This window comes from Equus caballus, chromosome 15 (genome assembly GCF_041296265.1).
Source record: "Equus caballus isolate H_3958 breed thoroughbred chromosome 15, TB-T2T, whole genome shotgun sequence".
In the NCBI taxonomy this organism is placed as follows: domain Eukaryota; kingdom Metazoa; phylum Chordata; class Mammalia; order Perissodactyla; family Equidae; genus Equus; species Equus caballus.
In genome coordinates this window covers 34,586,820-34,604,839 of record NC_091698.1, presented here as the reverse complement: position 1 = coordinate 34,604,839, position 18,020 = coordinate 34,586,820, and the positions used below count along the sequence as shown (strand labels likewise).

At 47.0% G+C, this 18,020-nt stretch overlaps 1 protein-coding gene across 3 annotated transcripts in view; it reads left to right on the top strand.

Moving 5' to 3' along the window:
- Window positions 1-18,020, top strand: part of ELMOD3 (ELMO domain containing 3) — a 28,221-nt gene that overhangs the window by 7,929 nt on the left and 2,272 nt on the right. For all 3 annotated transcript variants that reach the window (XM_014731064.3, XM_070235235.1, XM_070235236.1), the window contains 5 exons: window positions 1,151-1,219; window positions 2,203-2,294; window positions 3,512-3,635; window positions 3,903-4,025; window positions 7,726-7,856. In XM_014731064.3, the coding sequence (XP_014586550.1) occupies window positions 1,151-1,219; window positions 2,203-2,294; window positions 3,512-3,635; window positions 3,903-4,025; window positions 7,726-7,856 (539 nt within the window). The remainder of the gene's footprint in view (window positions 1-1,150; window positions 1,220-2,202; window positions 2,295-3,511; window positions 3,636-3,902; window positions 4,026-7,725; window positions 7,857-18,020) is intronic.

Here is an 18,020-nt window from a genome sequence, read left to right as displayed (position 1 = left end):
TCCCATGAGTGATTACAGATGGTTAAGGAACTTGGCCAAAAAAATACAGCTGGTAAGCGGTGGAGAGGAAATATTCCAGCAACGTGGCTCTAGAGGTGGCCTTTCAGCAGCTATCGTCTACTGCTTCCCAGCAACTTGCTCATTCTCTTTATCTGTTAGTGTTTTGAGGTTTTGGTAGCACTTTATTTAATTTGCAAGTGTACTTTCACGACAGTTAATTGTCATGTGATATCCTCAGCTAAGACTGCAAGGCGGAGAGGAGCAGTCCTAAGCTACTTTTACTACCGGGGCTGCGGGGGATCATGGCTTGGGTATTGAACTGCAGTCTCTCCATCCTTCTCATTATTTGTGAATGTTCTCTGGCAAAGAGGAAAGCCAACGACAGGACATGCCACTCGCAATTCAGACTAGAGAGTGAACAGCTGTGGTTTGGAGAAAAGGGCTGTGTGGTGGCAATAGAGAACCTATCTTGCTGCTTTTCTTCTGCTTTTTTCCCCTTTTATTGTGCTTTCATTCATTCATCAGATGTTTGTTGAGCACCTTTCATGTGTCAGGCACTGAGCTAGGTTCTGGATTACTTGCCCTCACGTAGCTATCAGTGCAGTGGGAGAGACCGTGACAACATTGTGGGAAGTACTGGGTGTCCGGGTCTCCCAGAGAAGTGGCTCCAAATCCAAACTAGTGAGGTCAAAGAAGGCATCCAGGTGAGACCGATATCAGAGTCAACTGAAGGATGAGAAGGAGCTACCCCAGCAGGGGTTGGAGGTGAAGGGGAGAGGACCAGGGTGCTGACTGTCGGCAGAGGGAGAGCAGTCTGTGCAAAGGCACCAAAGACTCGGGGCGCTGAGAAACTGCAGGTAGTTCTCTGTGCCCTGGGGCAGAGCTGGAGAGGTAGGAAGGATCCAGATTGTGAAGGTACTAGACACTGGGCTGAAGTGTTTGGGTTTTCTCTTGAGAGTTACGGAGAATCTCTGGAGGGTTTTGAGCAGGGGAGTGATATCAGATCTGCCTTTTTGAAAGCTCCCTCTGGCAGCCGTGTGAAGAGGGGATCTGAGGTGACAAGACCCAAGGCAGTCAGGTAGGGTGAGGGCCGTGACAGTGATCCAGACATGCCTAGATCTCAGAGGGTCTCCTTTTCTCACTATTGCAGTTGTGAGTGCAGAGGTGCTCAGAGCCCAAGAAGAATGGGAAGCTGTGGACAACATCCAGCCAGAGACAGGTAACAGCAGGAACGGTGCTGACTCCACAGCCCAGCCACCAGTACAGCACCGTCCACACGTGTGGCTAATGTTTCTGTGACCCTGGGATTAGGAGGCAGAATCCCTGGTTGTTCTTATTTTAGCTACGTGATATAGAGTGAAATATCTTTTCCAAATCCAAAGATGATGACATTCTGCCTCTGGAGGAAGTGGGAATGAACGCCATGGGAAAGGGCTGCCATCTACCAAGCCCTCAGAGAAGACAGGGAGACCTTGGTCAGGGTCAGCTTCTGCAGGGTGATGAGGCTGAGCAGATGGGTGGAGGAGGCAGCCAGGGCACCTGCGTAAGGTTGAATAGGTTGTTCACTGCACAAGGAAGTCCCTGGAGATGGGGCTGAAACCATCTGCTGGAAGGCTCTGAGGGCTGTGTAAAAATTGGCTCACGTCCATTTCTGAGAGGTTTGGAAGGAGCTATAGGAGGATAGAACTAGGACCCAAATCTACTGAGCCCCACTTAAGCTCCTAGAGAGATGTTATGGTGGACTGTGTCAGTCATCACCTATATTGCTACCTGCTAAGTTAATTCTCAGTGAACCATAACAAAGGATGGAGAGGGGGTCATTCCTATACAGGGTGTGAGAAAGGGGCAAAGTAGAAATTAGGAAAGGCCCCTGTACTAACCTTGGCACCCTCCTACATGGGAACCTACTCTAGTCAGTGGCCTGCCCCCTCACAGAGGAGTGAAATTTAGGGAGCCCCGTGCCGGGCAGATCTGTCCCTGCTCACTGCAGAGGTTAGCAGAGCAAGCCTCTGAACAGCCCAGTCTAAAAAGGGTGTTGGCCCAGCAGATAATGTGAGCTCCTTGAAGGAGGACTGGTTGGAGCCATAGGTGTCTGATGTTTGCAGCTGGAAGTCAGTGCTTGGCTTAGAGGTGACAACCAGCAGGCCCTTGAAACATTTGCTGACAGAATGACTACCTGGAGTGTCTTTCCTTTTTCCACAGGGAGCCAGGCCAGCTCAGACCAGCCCGGGCAGCTAATCTCCTTCAGTGAGGCCCTGCAGCATTTCCAGACCGTGGACCTCTCCTCCTTCAAGGTATGCCAGGAGGGAGGTTTGGGGTTGCAAGCAGAGCACCTTCTTTCCAGGAGCCAGGTTTCTCTCCCACCAGGTTAGGGCACTGGGCAAGCAAGATGGAAGCTTCCAGTTGAGGGCCCTGTCTCACCTAAGAAATCTTGGGACACGGGATCCTGGGTATCCAAATACTGTTGTTTTGTGCAGGGCCCCGGTGGCCTTTCTGGGACTGTGCCCCCAGAGCTCTTATGGCCCTGTCATCCAGGGGTCCGTGTAGCTGCTCCGTGCTCTCCCCCTTAGGGAGGGGGAGGTCTGGAATCAAATGCCAGGTAGTTCCTTGGGGAAGCAAGGCAACCCGACCAGAGAGCTGAGTAATTCACGACCAGTGTAGGAAGATCTCCCGCTCCCTCAAGGAACTGGAAGTTATTTGGGAATTTTAAAAAATATGGGATTGGAAAAAGAAGGAACGCTGAGGAAAATAAAAGCTGGCGGGCTTTCTGGGGCATCTTGAGTGGCCATGAGTAAGTTTAGAGGAATGCGATTTCAGATCTTCAACCTAAAACCTGGTTCAAAAGAGAGAGGCTGCAAAGACGGGAATTGAGTTGGTTTATAGGAGCCAGAAAGCCAGAAGCTACCACAGTCAGACTGTCTAAGACCTGAGCAGTGAGAAGTCGGCGTGACGTGCTTTAGGAGGGGCTGGATGTGGAAGGGACGGAAGGCTTCAGCTACCCCTCGGAAGTATCTAGTTCCTAAAGGTGGCCCCTGAACTCCGCTCCCCGCTGGCTCTCTCATCCTGGAAGCTGAGAGGACGGCATAATTTATGTCCTTTATGGAGCGAGACAGAGACAGACATAGAAAGGGTAGAAGCGGCCCTGCTGGGAAACCGTGGGTTTCTGTCAGACCACATGGGGCAGTCCCCACCGCGAGCCGCCTCCAGCCTTCTTGGCAGTCAGTGGAATAGGTACTTCTGGAAAAGCTTAAAGGACCAAATGCAGACAACTGGCTGATAACGGCTATGTTTAGGAACGTCTCTTTCTGCTTACAAAGAACCTGGGAGCTGGAGGAGCCTGTCTCCAGAGAGTCAGCAGGTGCTTCTCAGCTTCCGCCCGTTCCGCTGGCCCAGCCAGTGAGTGGGAGGGAGCTACTTTCTGCAAGAACGGCCCCTGTACTGAGCCTGACGGTAAGTTCGTTAAAGCAGGTGAACCCAGCACTCTGCCTATTGCCTGCAACTTCTTCCCCAGAAAAGAATCCAGCCAACTATTCGAAGGACTGGGCTTGCTGCCCTCCGGCACTGCCTCTTCGGGCCTCCAAAGCTCCACCAGGGCCTCCGTGAAGAGAGGGACTTGGTCCTGACCATTGCTCAGTGTGAGTACACAGGTGCGGCCGCAAGGCACGCCCTGCGCATATGGTCACGCAGAGAGCACTGTTTGCCCACCCTGTTGCTGAGGCTAAGCCAGGGGTCTTGCATATACCACACTGTGGGGGAGCGTGAGAGCTGAAGGGTAAAAATGTGGGAGAACAGGGTGTCTTGAGCACAGTCCAGATCTATCTTGGCTGAACTATTCTCTGAGAAGCACTCAGTCCTCCCCTGAGGGGCAATCTGACAGAGAATGGGGGTGTGTTTGGGGGCAGGTGGCCTGGATAGCCAAGACCCAGTGCATGGCAGAGTCCTCCAGACCATCTACAAGAAGCTGACCGGCTCCAGGTTTGACTGTGCCCTCCACGGAGACCACTGGGAAGATCTGGGCTTTCAGGGTAAGAGAGAGGAATGGTTCATCTTCCTTTCCTTGATCCTTGATTCCAGGACTAGAGTGAGAGCCCAGAGTCCTCTTCCTGTCAAGCCAGCGCCATGAGACAGGATATCTGGGGGAAAGCATTCCAGGAAGAGGGTACAGCAAATACAAAGGCCCTGAGGTGGAGCTTGCTTACTCTGTTTGAGAAATAGCAAGGAGTATGGCTGAAGTGGAAAGACAGTGACAGGCCAAAAGTTCACTTGTGGCCTTGCAGGTCCTCGTAAGACATTTGCTCTAAGTGAGATGGAAACCATTGGAGTGATATGATTTGGAGTCTAGTTTTTTCTTTTTCCTCTTTTCTTTTAATATTGATGAAAATTTTGTTTTGTGTTATTTTATTTTTTGAAACAAAATGATTTCACCTGTTTTTGGATTGTGCTACTGTTTTTTCCAAAATCGTATCAAATTACATTTGTATAGAATAGGAAAAGGGGCCGGCTCTGTGGCCAAGTGGTTAAGTTCGCGCGCTCCACTGCGGCGGCCCAGGGTTCGGATCCTGGGCGCGGACATGGCACTGCTCGTCAGGTCACGTTGAGGTGGCATCCCACATCCTACAACTAGAAGGATCTGCAACTAAAATATACAACTGTGTACGGCGGGGGGGGTTGGGAAATAAAGCAGAAAAAAAAAAAGAATAGGAAAATATCTTAATTTAAAAAGGAAACTTCAGAGCCAGTTTAGGGATTAAAGTTCAGCACTCTTCCCACTTGGGGGTGGTTCTGGCTTGGGTTCAGTTCCTGGTCGTGGAACCACACCACTCATCTGTCAGTAGCCATGCTGTGGTGGCAGCTCACATGGAAGAACTAGAGGGACTTACAGCTGTGATATACAACTGTGCACTGGGGCTTTGGGGACAAAAAGATTGGTAACAGATCTTAGCTCAAAGAGCAAATCTTTCCCTGCAAAAAGAAAAAAAATTGTTTCAAAGTCTTAAATTAGTTCCATTAAAAAAAACCCAGAAACTTTATGAACCCATGATTAATTGGTAGTCTCTTGGTATAGACAAGTTTAAGTCCCTTTACTATCTATAATGTATATTGTTTATCTCATGTATAATATTATTGTCTTAAATCTCTCCTCATTGTACACTGAGAGTCACATCAGTGTTACGGTTTTTTTTTCAGCCATCAAACAATTTAAAAAGCTCAAGAGGAGACACAAAGTCTGTTGTGTTTACCCATATATTTGCTCTTTCCATTGTTCTTTGTTCCTTTCTGATATTCCAGGGTTAGATTCCTTGTCTTAGCATTTCCTTTCTGTTTCAAGAACTTCCTTTAGCCGCTTTCTAAGGCAGGCCTGCTGGTGATAGAAGGTCTTGATTTCCTCTTCACTCCTGGAGGATAATCTCTCTGGATATAGAATTCCAGGTTGACGGTTCTTCTCTTTCAGCACTTGGAAAATGTGCTCCTTCCTTCTGGGCTGCACAGTTTCTCACGAGAAATTTGCTGTCATTTGAATAATTTCTCCCTGATAAGCAAGGAGTTGTTTTTCTGTCTCTGCTTTTAAGATCTTTTTGTTGTTGTTGTCGTTAGTTTGCAGGAGTTTGACTATGATGTGTCTTAGAGTGGATTTCTCTGGGCTTAGCCTATGTGGGGTTTGCACAGCTTCTTGAATCTGTAGGTTTATGTCTTTTGCCAAATTTGGTGAATTTTCAGCCATTATTACTTCAAGTGCTTTTTTCAGCCTCACACTTTCTCCTCTCTTGTGGATTCTGATGACGCAAATGCTGGATCTTTTGTTACTGTTCCACAGGTCCCAGAGGCTCTTTTCCCTTTTTTGGATCTCTGATATAGCTCAGGGATCTCCAAGGTTCTGTTTATTTTGTCTTGTTTTGTTTTTTCCTGTCATTCAACAGATTGGATAATTTCTATTTTTCCATGTTTAAGTTTACTGATTCTTTCCTCTCTTGTCTCTATTCTGCTGTTGAGCCCACCCAGCAAGTTTTTAATTTTAGTTATTTTGTTTTCGGTTCTGAATTTTCTATTTGGCGCTGCCTTATTATGTCTGATATTTCTTTATGGACACATTCTATTTTTTCAAAGTGTATTTGTAATTGCTTATCAAAGGCATTTTTATGATAGCTGCTATAGTAATTTTCTATTGTTGCTGCAATGAATTACCACAGATTTAGTGGCTTAAAACAGCACAAATTTTTTTTACTTTTTGCTGAGAGAGTCGGCACTGAGCTAACATCTGTGCCAGTCTTCTTCTATGTTGTATGTGGGATGCCACCACCACATGGCTTGATGAGTGGCGTATAGGTCCACACCCAGGATCCAAACCCACCAACCATGGGCTGCCAAAGTGGAGCGCACAAACTTAACCCCTAGGCCACCGGCCCAGCCCCACAACATGAATTTATTATCTTCTAGTTCTGTGGTTCAGAAGTCTGTCAGGTCTCACTGGGGTGGGATTAGGGTGGCAGCAGCGCCATGTTCCTGTTTGGAGACTCTGGGGAGAATCCATTTCCTTGCCTTTTCCCCCTTCTAGAGGCCACTTGCATTCCTCCTTCTTCAAAGCCAGAAACATAGCATCTCTCTGAGCCTGATTCTGTCCTCACATCTCTTTCTCTGACTCTGTGCTTCCATTTCCCTCTTTCACATTTAAGGACCGTTCTGATACCTTGGGCCACACAGCTAACCCAGGATAATCTCCCTATCTGCTGATTAGCAACCTTAACTCTGCTTACACTCTTAATTCCCCCTGCCATGCAGTGTAACATATTCATAGGTTCTGGGGATTAGGACGAGGACCTTTGGGGGGCCATGATTCTGCCTACAACGGCTGCTTTAAAATCCTTGTCCGAGAATTCCAACATCTAAGTTGTCTCACTGTTACTGTCTATTGATTGTCTTCTCAGTCAAACAAGATTTTCCTGGTTCTTGGTGTAACAAATGATTTTTTATTGAATCCTGGACATTTGGGATATTACATAATGACACTCTGGATCTTCTTTAAATCTTCAATTTTATTTTATTTAATTAATTTATTTTTTTAAAGATTGGCACCTGAGCTAACAACTGTTGCCAATCTTCTTTTTTTTTTCCTGCGTTTTCTCCCCAAATCTCCCCAGTCGTAGTTGTATATTTTAGTTGTGGGTCCTTCTAGTTGTGGCATGTGGAACGCCACCTCAGCATGGCCTGATGAGCGGTACCATGTCCACGTCCAGGATTCGAACCAGTGAAACCCTGGGCCGCCGAAACAGAGCGCACAAACTTAACCACTCGACCACAGGGCCGGCCCCATAAATCTTCTACTTTAGCAGGTATCCTCTGACACCAAACCAGTGGTGGAAGGGGGATGTCACCTGATTACTGCTGGCTGGGGGTGGAAATCCAGGTACCCCATTTGGCCTCCACTGATACCACTGGCTGGAAGAGGTGGAGGTGCCTTATTACTCTTTCCATGTAGCCTCCACTGACATCTCAGAGGGGGTGGGGGCCTCCGTAGCACTAGAGAGAAATAAAAGTTCCAGCTCCCCACTTCTCTGACCCACCCTGGTGGAGCTAAGGACACCTCGTTACAGTCAGGCAGAGGTGGAAGTCCAGTCTCCCCACTCGGCCTGTAATGAAGGGAACCATGTCTTTGAAGCTCACAGGAGCAGGGACTCCGTGAAGCATTGCTCACCGTCACCCTCAATTTCCCCATGGTTTCTATTATAGGAGCAAATCCAGCCACAGATCTGAGGGGAGCAGGCTTCCTTGCCCTCCTCCATCTGCTGTACCTGGTGATGGACTCAAAGACCTTGCTGATGGCCCAGGAGATTTTCCGCCTGTCTCGTCACCATATCCAGGTGGGGCTTTGGTGGAAAGCCAGAGGAGAGGGCAGTCGAGCTAGGACCTGGGCGCAGGGCTCTCCTGGGCAGCCAGAAGGGCCTCACGGGTAGATATCTCCAGTTGCTGAGGCCTCCCAGGACAACTGAGGTAAACCAAGAATGGGCTTCCCCTCTCAGCCTGACTTGCACTGGAGTCTGAGATCCACCACTCGGTAGAGTGTGTCTCAAACAAGTGCCTCAACTCCTCAGAGTCTTGTTTCCTTCATCTGTAGAAGAGCAATCATGGAAACTTCAGCTAGATAGTTGGGAAAATTAAATGAGATAATGTACAAAAGCACCAGGCACAACCGTGGTGTCAGCGTTTCAGCACACTGCCCTCCCTGAGGAAGTCCTTGCACACTATCGGTGGGCTCTCCTGATCCTAAAGGATGGGGTTAGCCTGTATGTGCCCCAGAGGAGGAGGTTTGCCTCCGAGGGTCAGATGACACGTGGACTGACTGACAGGCCAGGAGTGGCTTCCGCAGCCCTTGGTCCCTGTCCAGGCCTGCTGTCCGGGTTTGGGTTTAAGGGTTTTTCCCAGGTAGTAAAAGGTGGTAGTCCTGCCAGTTTAAAAACAAGTGTGACCTGTGTCCTGCCATTCATCTATCCCAGATTCACAGGACCTGGAATTTATTCACTAAACAAATATTTACTCAGCATTCCTTGTGCTGGTTATTGTTCTTGGTGCTTGGGATACTCAGTGAGCAAAATAGACAGAGATCCTTGTAGCAGAGAAGGCAAGACAGTAAACCTAATGCATCCGTAAATGGGAGAACATGTGAGTGGTGGTGAGTGCTAAGGACAAAGAACAATAGGGTGAGGTTAGGAGAATGAGGGCAGGGGTTACAGTACTTATGGGATGGTCAGAGGAGCTCTCACAAGAAGGTGAGACTTCATGGGGGCTGGCCCCGTGGCCCAGCGGTTAAGTGCACACTTTCCTCTTTGATGGCCCGGGGTTTGCTGGTTCGGATCCCAGGTATGGACATGGCACTGCTTGGCAAGCCATGCTGTGGTAGGCGTCCCACATATAAAGTAGAGGAAGATGGGCACAGATGTTAGCTCAGGGCCAATCTTCCTCAGCACAAAGAGGCGGCAGATGTTAGCTCAGGGCTAATCTTCCTCAAAAAAAAAAAAAAGGGGGGGAAGGTGAGACGTCAGCCAAGCCTTGAAGGAGGTGAGGATGTCAGCCAAGCTGGAATCTGGGGAATGAACAGCCCATGCAAGGGAGCATCTAGAGCAAAGATCCTGAGGAAGGAGTATGTGGCAAGTAAGAGAATAGCAGGGATACCAACTGGCGGAAGGAGCATGGGAGAGCTGTAGGAAAGGAGATCATGGGGTAATGGGGACCAGATGGCGTTGGGCTGGTGGACTCTGATATGGACTTTTGCTTTTACTCCGAGTAAAATGAGGGTGTCAGCAGCCTGGAGTGACGTGATCCAACTAAGCATTTTTAAATGGAGCCTACCAGCTGCTAGGTTGAGAACAGTCTGTAGTGATGGCTTTTCTAATCAAGTTAGAGATGATGGTGGTTGGACCAGGGTATTTTCAGAGGAGGTGGTATGAAGTGGTCCGATTCTGAATGTAGAATCTCGAGCATATGGGCTTAAGAGAGTAGAGCCAGCATGTTTTTCTGATGGATTGGATATGGGTATAAGAACAGCAGAGGAATCAATGATGGTTTTTAGTCTGAGCAACTGGAAAGACAGAGTGGCCATCAATTGAAATGGAAAAGAAAGAGGAAGTTTGGGGGGTTCAGACTGGCTTAAAAATTTTAAGAACTTTGTCAGACTTCCAAGTGGAAATGTTGGGTAAGCAAGTGGATGTATGAGTATGGTATTAGGGAGAAAGGTCTGGCTAGAGATTAGAATCTGGGAATTGTCAGCATTGACCAGTGGCTCTAAACATGCTGTTCCCAGGCCAGCAGCATCAGCATCACCTGAGAACTTGTTAGAAATGTGAATTCTGGGACCCCACTGCAGACCTCATGAATCAGAAACCACAGATGGCACCGGGAAATCTGTTTTAACAAGCCCTCCAGGGGGTTCTGGTATAGGTCATATTTTAAAGTCATGAAACGGGAAGGAGATTTTTCAATTGGATGAGTGTAGACAGAAGAGAAGACCAAAGACTGAGCCCTGAGCCACTCTAACATTCATTAAGGGGATAGGAGTAAGGGGGGGCGGAAAGTCGAGGAACCGGGAGAGCACAGAGTTCTGGAAGCTGTGTGAAGAGCAGGGCATGACCAACTGAGTTAGACTGCGCTGCCAGAGGACTAAGAATTACGATTCTGTCTGGAGGACCTTGATGAGAACATTGTCAGTGGGATGTTAGAAACAAAAGCCCCTGGTTTAGACTGGGTTTTTAGAGGGAACAGGAGGGTGGAATTAGACGCCGTAACAGCCTTTTCCAGAAATTTTGTTACAAAGGGGAACAAAAGAAGGGGGTGGTAGATGATGGGGGAAGGATATTTTTTGATACTTTTTATTTTTGTATAATTTCGAATGTACAGAAAATTTGCAAGTGAGTGATGTAACCTGAACGTGAAACTCGAAGCTGGGGGCTTGTAGGGAAGAGGGGGCCGAATGGTCTGAAAGTAGCAAAGAATCTCTTCTCCACCTCCAAGGCCGGTGAAGGGAGGAAGAACCACCAGCACTTGACAGAGCTGCAGGCAACATGTCATCCTCTGCAGAGAGCCAGGTTTTAGCATAGGTTGAATATTTATGGGGAAATTTGCTGGTAATGGCGTCAGTATCAGCGTGGCAGGGGCCCTGCGCCCTGATCATTATCATCGTGCTGGGACACAGTGGCCGCGTTTTGGGAATTGGGAGGGATGAAAGATGGCACAGACTAGGAGCCTTGTGGGCCCTGGAGTTAGGGAGCCAGCATGACTTGGGAGTCTGGGGGCGGGGTTTGTAGTAACCGCCATAAAAAGATGTAAAGGGCAAAATGAGATTAGCCCCGATACATTCAAGATGAATGGTGGGGGCGATGAAGCCGAGCATTGGGATAAAGGAAGGGGTGGGTGCTTCAGACCCCCACCTTCACCCCTAGCTATTCAGGCAGAGCGTCTTGGACAGGCATAGTCTTTGCCCAGTGTGCTGGGCGACTTTTTTAACTTTTTTTTTTTTTTCCTTTTTCTCCCCAAACCCCCTGGTACATAGCTGTGTATTCTTTGTTGTGGGTCCTTCTAGTTGTGGCATGTGGGACGCTGCCTCAGCGTGGTCTGATGAGCAATGCCATGTCCGCGCCCAGGATTCGAACCAACGAAACACTGGGCTGCCTGCAGCAGAGCGTGCAAACTTAACCACTCAGCCACAGGGCCAGCCCCTTAACTTTTTATTTTGAAATAATTTGAGATATACAGCAAAGTTGCAAAAGTAGTACAGAGTCCCATATACCCTTTACTCAGTTTCTCCTAATGTTAACTTCTTGCATAACCATGACGCAATGATCAAAACTAAGAAACAGATGTTGGTACCATACTATTAAGTAAACTACAGCCTTTATTCAGATTTCATCACTTTTTCCACTAATGTTCTGTTCCTGTCCCTGGTTACCATGTTGCGTTTAGTTGTCATGTCTCTTTAGTCTCTTCCAACATGTAAACAGGTCCTCAGTGTTTTCTTGTCTTTCATGACCTTGACATGTTTGAAGAAGACTCATTAGTTGTTTCATAGATCATCCCTTAATAAGGGTTTGTCTGGTATTTTCTCATGATTAGATTGAGGTTTGGCACTTTTGGCAAGAACACGACAGGAGCATGTCAACATCTCTTGCTACTGGTGAGGTTAACCTTGATCACGTGGTTAAGGTGATCTCTGCTGGGTTTCTCCACTGTAAAGTTGCTACTTTTTCCTTTGTAATTAAAACCTGTCTTGGGGAAGGTATTTTGAGACTATGTAGATATCCTGTATCTCTCAAACTTCGTTCTTGTTTTTGTTTTTGAGGAGGATTAGCCCTGAGCTAACATCCGTCACCAATCCTCCTCTTTTTTGCTGAGGAAGACTGGCCCTGAGCTAACATCCATGCCTATCTTCCTCTACTTTATATGTGGGATGCCTGCAGCAGCATGGCCTGACCAGTGGTACGTAGTCCGCACCCTGAATCTGAACTGGTGAACCCGGGGCCACCAAAGTGGAACGTGCGAAATTAACTGCTGCACCATTGGGCCGGCCCTTCAAACTTTGTTCTAATGGTGGTTTTCTGTTTCCCTTGTTCCTCCTACATTTATTAATTGGAATTCTTCTGTAAGAAAGAATTGTTTCTGCTCTTCCATTTATTTATTTGGTTACCTTTTATATCAGTGTGGACTCATGGATATTTATTTTATGGGTTATAACCCAACACTATTGTTATTTATTTTGTTGCTCAAGTTTTCTCAGCTTTGGCCATTTTAGGAACTCTTTCAGGTTGGCACCTGTGCTCTTTCAACAGGCCCTATCTTTTTTTCAGCACTTTTTTACTTTCTGGACACCAAAAGGTACTCTGGGCTCATCTTGTATTTTCCCTTTATGATTCCCAGCCCTGGAATCAACCACTTCTCTACAGAGTTCTTGTTCCTTTCACTGGAAAATGAGGTTTAGAAACCAAGCTCTGAGCACCAGGTGTTCTCACTGCTATTAAGATCTCACTGCTGGGGCCGGCCCAGTGGCTCAGTGATTAAGTGCACACATTCCGGTTCGGCGGTCTGGGGTTCGCCAGTTCAGATTCCGGGTGCGGACATGGCACCGCTTGTCAAGCCATGCTGTGGTAGGCATGCCACATATAAAGTAGAGGAAGATGGACATGGATGTTAGCTCAGGGCCAGTCTTCCTCAGCAAAAAGAGGAGAATTGGCAGCAGATGTTAGCTCAGGGCTAATCTTCCTCAAAAAACAAAAAAGATCTCACTGCTTCTCAGCCCTCTCCATGGACAGAACTCTGAACATATGTTTGTGTCACTGGGTCTCTCCTGACTCTGATAGGAGGGGTCTTCCATGGTGACAGGCCCACCCCAGTCCCCAGTAGCACTTCACAGAAATGGGGCTGTGCTTTGATGCTGCCTGGGGGAAAGGAGCCCAAGAATGCGTGGCTAGAGGTCAGACCTGCAGCATTTTAATCTGATCATCTTACCTTAGAGGGCTGGAGTCGGGCCAGCCTGAGATGCAAACACAAACTGTTGTAATCACAGTGTTCTTGGCCATGTTACTTAATTCTCAGAGCCTTAGCTCTTCCTTTATAACATGAGAAAATAATTCCAACCATAGAGTTATTCTAAGTTGGAGATAAACTATGTAAAGTGCCAAGCACGTTAGTCATTTGGTGACTGTTAGTATCAAAGGAACTTAGGATTTCCATGAGTACAAATACATTTTATACATCTTACATATATTACATGCATACATAAATACATCTTATGGTTTTTATTTATTTATTTAAAAAATTTTTTAATTAATTTTGTGTGTGTGTGAGGAAGATTGGCCCTGTGCTAACATCTGTTTCCAATCCTCCTGTTTGTGCTTGAGGAAGATTGTTGCTGAGCCAGCATCTGTGCCAACCTTCCTCTATTTTATACGGGATGTCGCCACAGAGTGACTTGATGAGCCGTGCTAGGTCCACACCTGGCATCCAAACCTGTGAACCCTGGGCCACCAAAGCAGAGCGCACAAACTTAACCACCATACCACTGGGCCAGCCCCACATCTTATGTTTTTTAAATCAGTTGAGTACATACCTGCGCTTGCGTGCACACAGAGACACACACAAAACCATGAGTAAGGTAGATCCGTTTTTGAATCCAAAACTTCTTGAATACAGAACAAATGATCATACAGTTCCTGCCACCTGGGCAGTTTTTCATTTCTAACCTTTACTGGATATTTGTATCTTTTTGGAAAAAACACCCATTAAACCTTAAGGGTTCACATATGCCTATCTATTCCAGGAAACACTGGAGGAGGCAAGAGTGGGACTTGGTGAGTAACTGGTCTTGAGATATATCAGGACCCCTCAAGTTGAGAACATGGGCATATTCTGTGGTCTCTTTTTTTTTTTTTTTTTGAGGAGGCTCAGCCCTGAGCTAACATCTGCCAATCCTCTTTTTTTTTTTTTTTCTGCTGAGGAAGACTGGCCCTGAGCTAACGTCCGTGCCCATCTTCCTCTACTTTATATGTGGGACGCCTGCCACAGCATGGCTTGATGAGCTGTGCCATGTCCGCTCCCAGGATCCGAACCAGCGAAACCCTGGGCCGCCAAAGCAGAATGTGTGCACTTAACCATTACGCCACCAGGCCAGCCCCTATTCTGTGGTCTTCATGATGCAGGGAGCTAATGTCCAGGTCAAGTCTGAAAACTGTACCAGTTAGCTTATGAAACAGTGCAATCTCTTGCAGAGATGCCACTTCATTCTAACAGACTCCCAGAGGTCGAGGAGTATCTTAGCAATCACTGGTCCAGCCCCTCATTTTAGAGTTAGGGAAATGGAGACCCAGAGGCGGGAAATGGTCCTACAGCTAATGATTTCCTATAAGTCATCTCTGACCTGAGTGTCTCCTGTCTTGTAATTTATGAAGGCTCTCTTGTAAGACCTTCCTGCAGAAATATGGAAGCCAGGGTAGAGGCTTATTGCCAACTCAGAATCTTCATTTATTTTCAAGGACAGGCTTGAATGAGGTGAGGGAGCAAACCATGCAGATGTCTGGGGGCGGAGCATCCCAGGCAGAGGGAACAGCTAGATGAGAGAGGGAGTCCTGGGGGCTTGATCGTCACACACCCAGACTGACCGCTGTGACCAGTCTGTTTCAGTCCTCTCACCTACAGGCCTTTGTGTAGTTTACTGGGGATATATATTTACTCCACAATATGCTTGTCAGACAATAAGGAATAGCAGCTTAATATAATAAAATAAGAGGGCTGGTGCTGTGAGTGTCAGGAAGCTAGATTCTAGTTCCATCTACAGTGTTATTTAGTTATCATTCGAGGAAATTCACTGAACCTCTCTGGGCTTAAGTTTGCTCTTCTATGAAATAAAGGGTTTGGACTAAATGATTCTAAAGTCTCTGCCAGCTTTATTTTATAATTCCTTGAACTCTAAATAATTCTAGGGCTTTAAAGTAAAACTTGACCGTGAGCCCTTAGGAATCTTGAAAACACAGAGTTTTCCAGGAGGCGTGTATAAAATCAGAAAAACAATTGGGGATACAGCCCTACCAGCAGCCAATTGTGTTCTCTCCAGGAGAGAGCTAAAGTTCCAGGTACCTGTGGTACATCCTGCTGAAGAGGAATTGGCCAAAATCCACAAATGCTGGGGGAACGCCAGGACTCCACGAATCCCGGCGGTGTGGAAGCGCGTAGCCAACACTGTCCTGAGAAGGACCCACACTGAGAGAGAGAGGGCGTGTTGAGCTAATTGCTGGCAAGCAAGGAAGCACCTTATAAATGCTTACTCGTGTACAATTCGTATAGCCATCCATGCAGTTTCCATCTGTTATTTCATTCCATCAAAGATGGATCCTTATAAATCTTCATTTTCCAGCAAAGGAATTTGAGGATCAGAGAGGTAAGGTGTTTCTGTGCAAAGCTAGGTAGCTAGTAAGTGGTGAAGCTGGGCCTACAAAACCACATCTCCTGGCAACTGGACTGCCGCTGGGCAGCTTACGGCAGCGCTTCTCAGCCAGCAACACGCTCGAGAGTCACCAGGGGGATGCCGATGCCCAGGCCCCTCCCCAGAACTCCTGAATTGGAATCTCCAGGGCTGGGGCCACATCAGCAGCAGCCCAAAAGATAATTTGGTCTTCCTGCTTCAGTGTCCAAAGGTGTCTAAGTCCAAATGTGAGGCACATAGGTCTGACTTGCTCTGCTGTCTTTTAGTCAGTTCCCTAAACACAGCCTCAGTGTAGCAGTTTAGCTGAAAGCAGCACTTTTCAGGTGCAAGGGCACTGCTGAAGGAAAGAAGACACTTAGATCTGAATTCTAACTTGTCACTGCTTTTTAATAAGTGGGCCTTATGAGAATGTCCCCAAGAGTGAATGAACCCTAGGTTTAGAGCCTCTGTTAATTATGTTCCTACCATATTCTTGTTCCCATATTTATTTATCTTTTTTTTTAATTGAGGTAACATGGGTTTATAACGATGTAAGTTTCAGGTGCACATCATTATATTTTGATTTCTGTGTAGATTACATTATGTCCAACACCTAAAGACTAATTACCATCCATCACCACACACATGTGCCCAGTCACCCCTTTCGCCCTCTGCCCTCCCCCTCCCCTCTGGTAACCACCAGTTCAATCTCTGTCTCTATGTGGGGTTTTTTGTTGTTTTTATCTTCTATTTATGACTGAGATCATATGGTATTTGACTTTCTCCCTCTGACTTCTTTCATATTTTTAGACTGAAAAAAATTAAGGGAAGGGGAACTGTCACACACGTAGATTTGGTAATTAAATAGGCAATCCACAAAGGTGTAACTGCCTTGCTGCCGCCCAGCTACACACATTGAGGCAAGATGACAACTGTGGACGTTCATTAGCACCTCCTTAGGCCAGCACTGTGCTTAGTACTTTGCACATGGGATCCAGATTACTCCTCAGAGCAACTCTGAGCTAGGTGGTGGGATAACAGAAAATGTAAACTGTAGATAATGAAACCCATCTCGTAGAGATTTGTAATGATTAGTGACCTACCCAGCGCAGCACTTGTGCCGGGGTCCCCAGGCCCACCCCCAGGTTCGCTGATTCACTGGGAGGACTCATAGCTCTGATTTAGTGCAGCAAAAGCAAAATCAGCAACAGGAAGAAGTGCATGGGACGGAGTCCAGAGGAAACCAGGAGAGAGCTTCCAAGAGTCCTCTCCCGGCAGAATCACACGGGGCACACTTAATTCCTCCAGCATCGAATAGTGCAACATGTGAAATATGGCCAACCAGAGGAGTTCAGTAGAGATTCAGTACCCATGGCTTTTACTGGGGGCTGGTCCTGCACGCACCATCTGTCTAGCACAAACCAAAATTCCCGAATCACAGAAGGAAAGCAGGTGTTCAGCATAAACCATATTGTTTGCACAGTTTAGCCACAGTGAGTCATCCTGAGGGAATGGCGGGAACCCTCCTGAAATCCAAGTTTCCAGATGCCAGGCAAGGGCCAGCCCTGTAAGCAGGACTTTCTAAGGACAGCAGGTCTGCTGTGTTAACTCTTTTCTGCACAGCACCCAAAGTTTATTTCCTTTTATATTTGGAGAGATGGGAAAGCTGAGTCTCAATAGAGTTTGGATGGCCTTCCTAAGGACACACAGCTAGCCGGTGGCCAAGCCAAGATCTGGAGTCCAGGTGTCATGGAAGACCCTGAGAAAAATCTCTGTGGAGCCAGAAGACCCTCTAGAGTTCTGTGCTGTCGAATAGAACTTTCTGCAGTGATGGAAATGTTCTGTGTCTGCACTGTCCAGTACAGTAGCTTCCAAGCACATGTGGCTACTGAGCACTTGGAATGTGTCTAGGATGACTAAGGAGTTAAATTTTTAATTTTATTTAATTTTTAATTAATTAAATAGCCACATGTGGTTAGTTGCTACCATACGGGGCAGCACAATTCTACATCACAATGGAATGGATTTTTCTTTTCCGGGGAAGCAGATGGGATCGATAGACTTTGGCTCTTGATGCAAACTACGGAATGTGCTGATCTGTGTGTCCCTCTCCATGGATGTCCTCGTCTGTGCGCAAGAGCAGAAACTAACGTGTAATATTTGCAATTCCCTGGGAGAAAAGCCCTTTCCATTTGCTCGGTTTTTTGTTATTAAAGAATAGGAAGGAATGTGCCCCTCCAAAAATAAAGCATTAAATCGGACCCCACTAGGGATTGAGGCCCATCCTGGTGAAGCACCCTGCTGGACCCCATGCTGCCGCCCCCTCTCGAGAGTTCAACCTGCGCAGCTGGTTGTCAGGCCTCTGTGTTATTAAGAGATGTGGGTGCCAGCAAGTGAAGGCTGACTTTCTGCCCACTTGCACTTTGCACTTTTTCTGTCTGCTTTTGGACGAAGTGCTTACGAGCAGTCAAAAAACCAGAAGCCTAGAGAAGGGGAGAAGAGATTTTAAGAACCTATAGAGTTAGTTAGATAACCGAGCCTCACTACTTTTGTGTTCATCCTGAGCCCAGGAGGTGGTATGGTC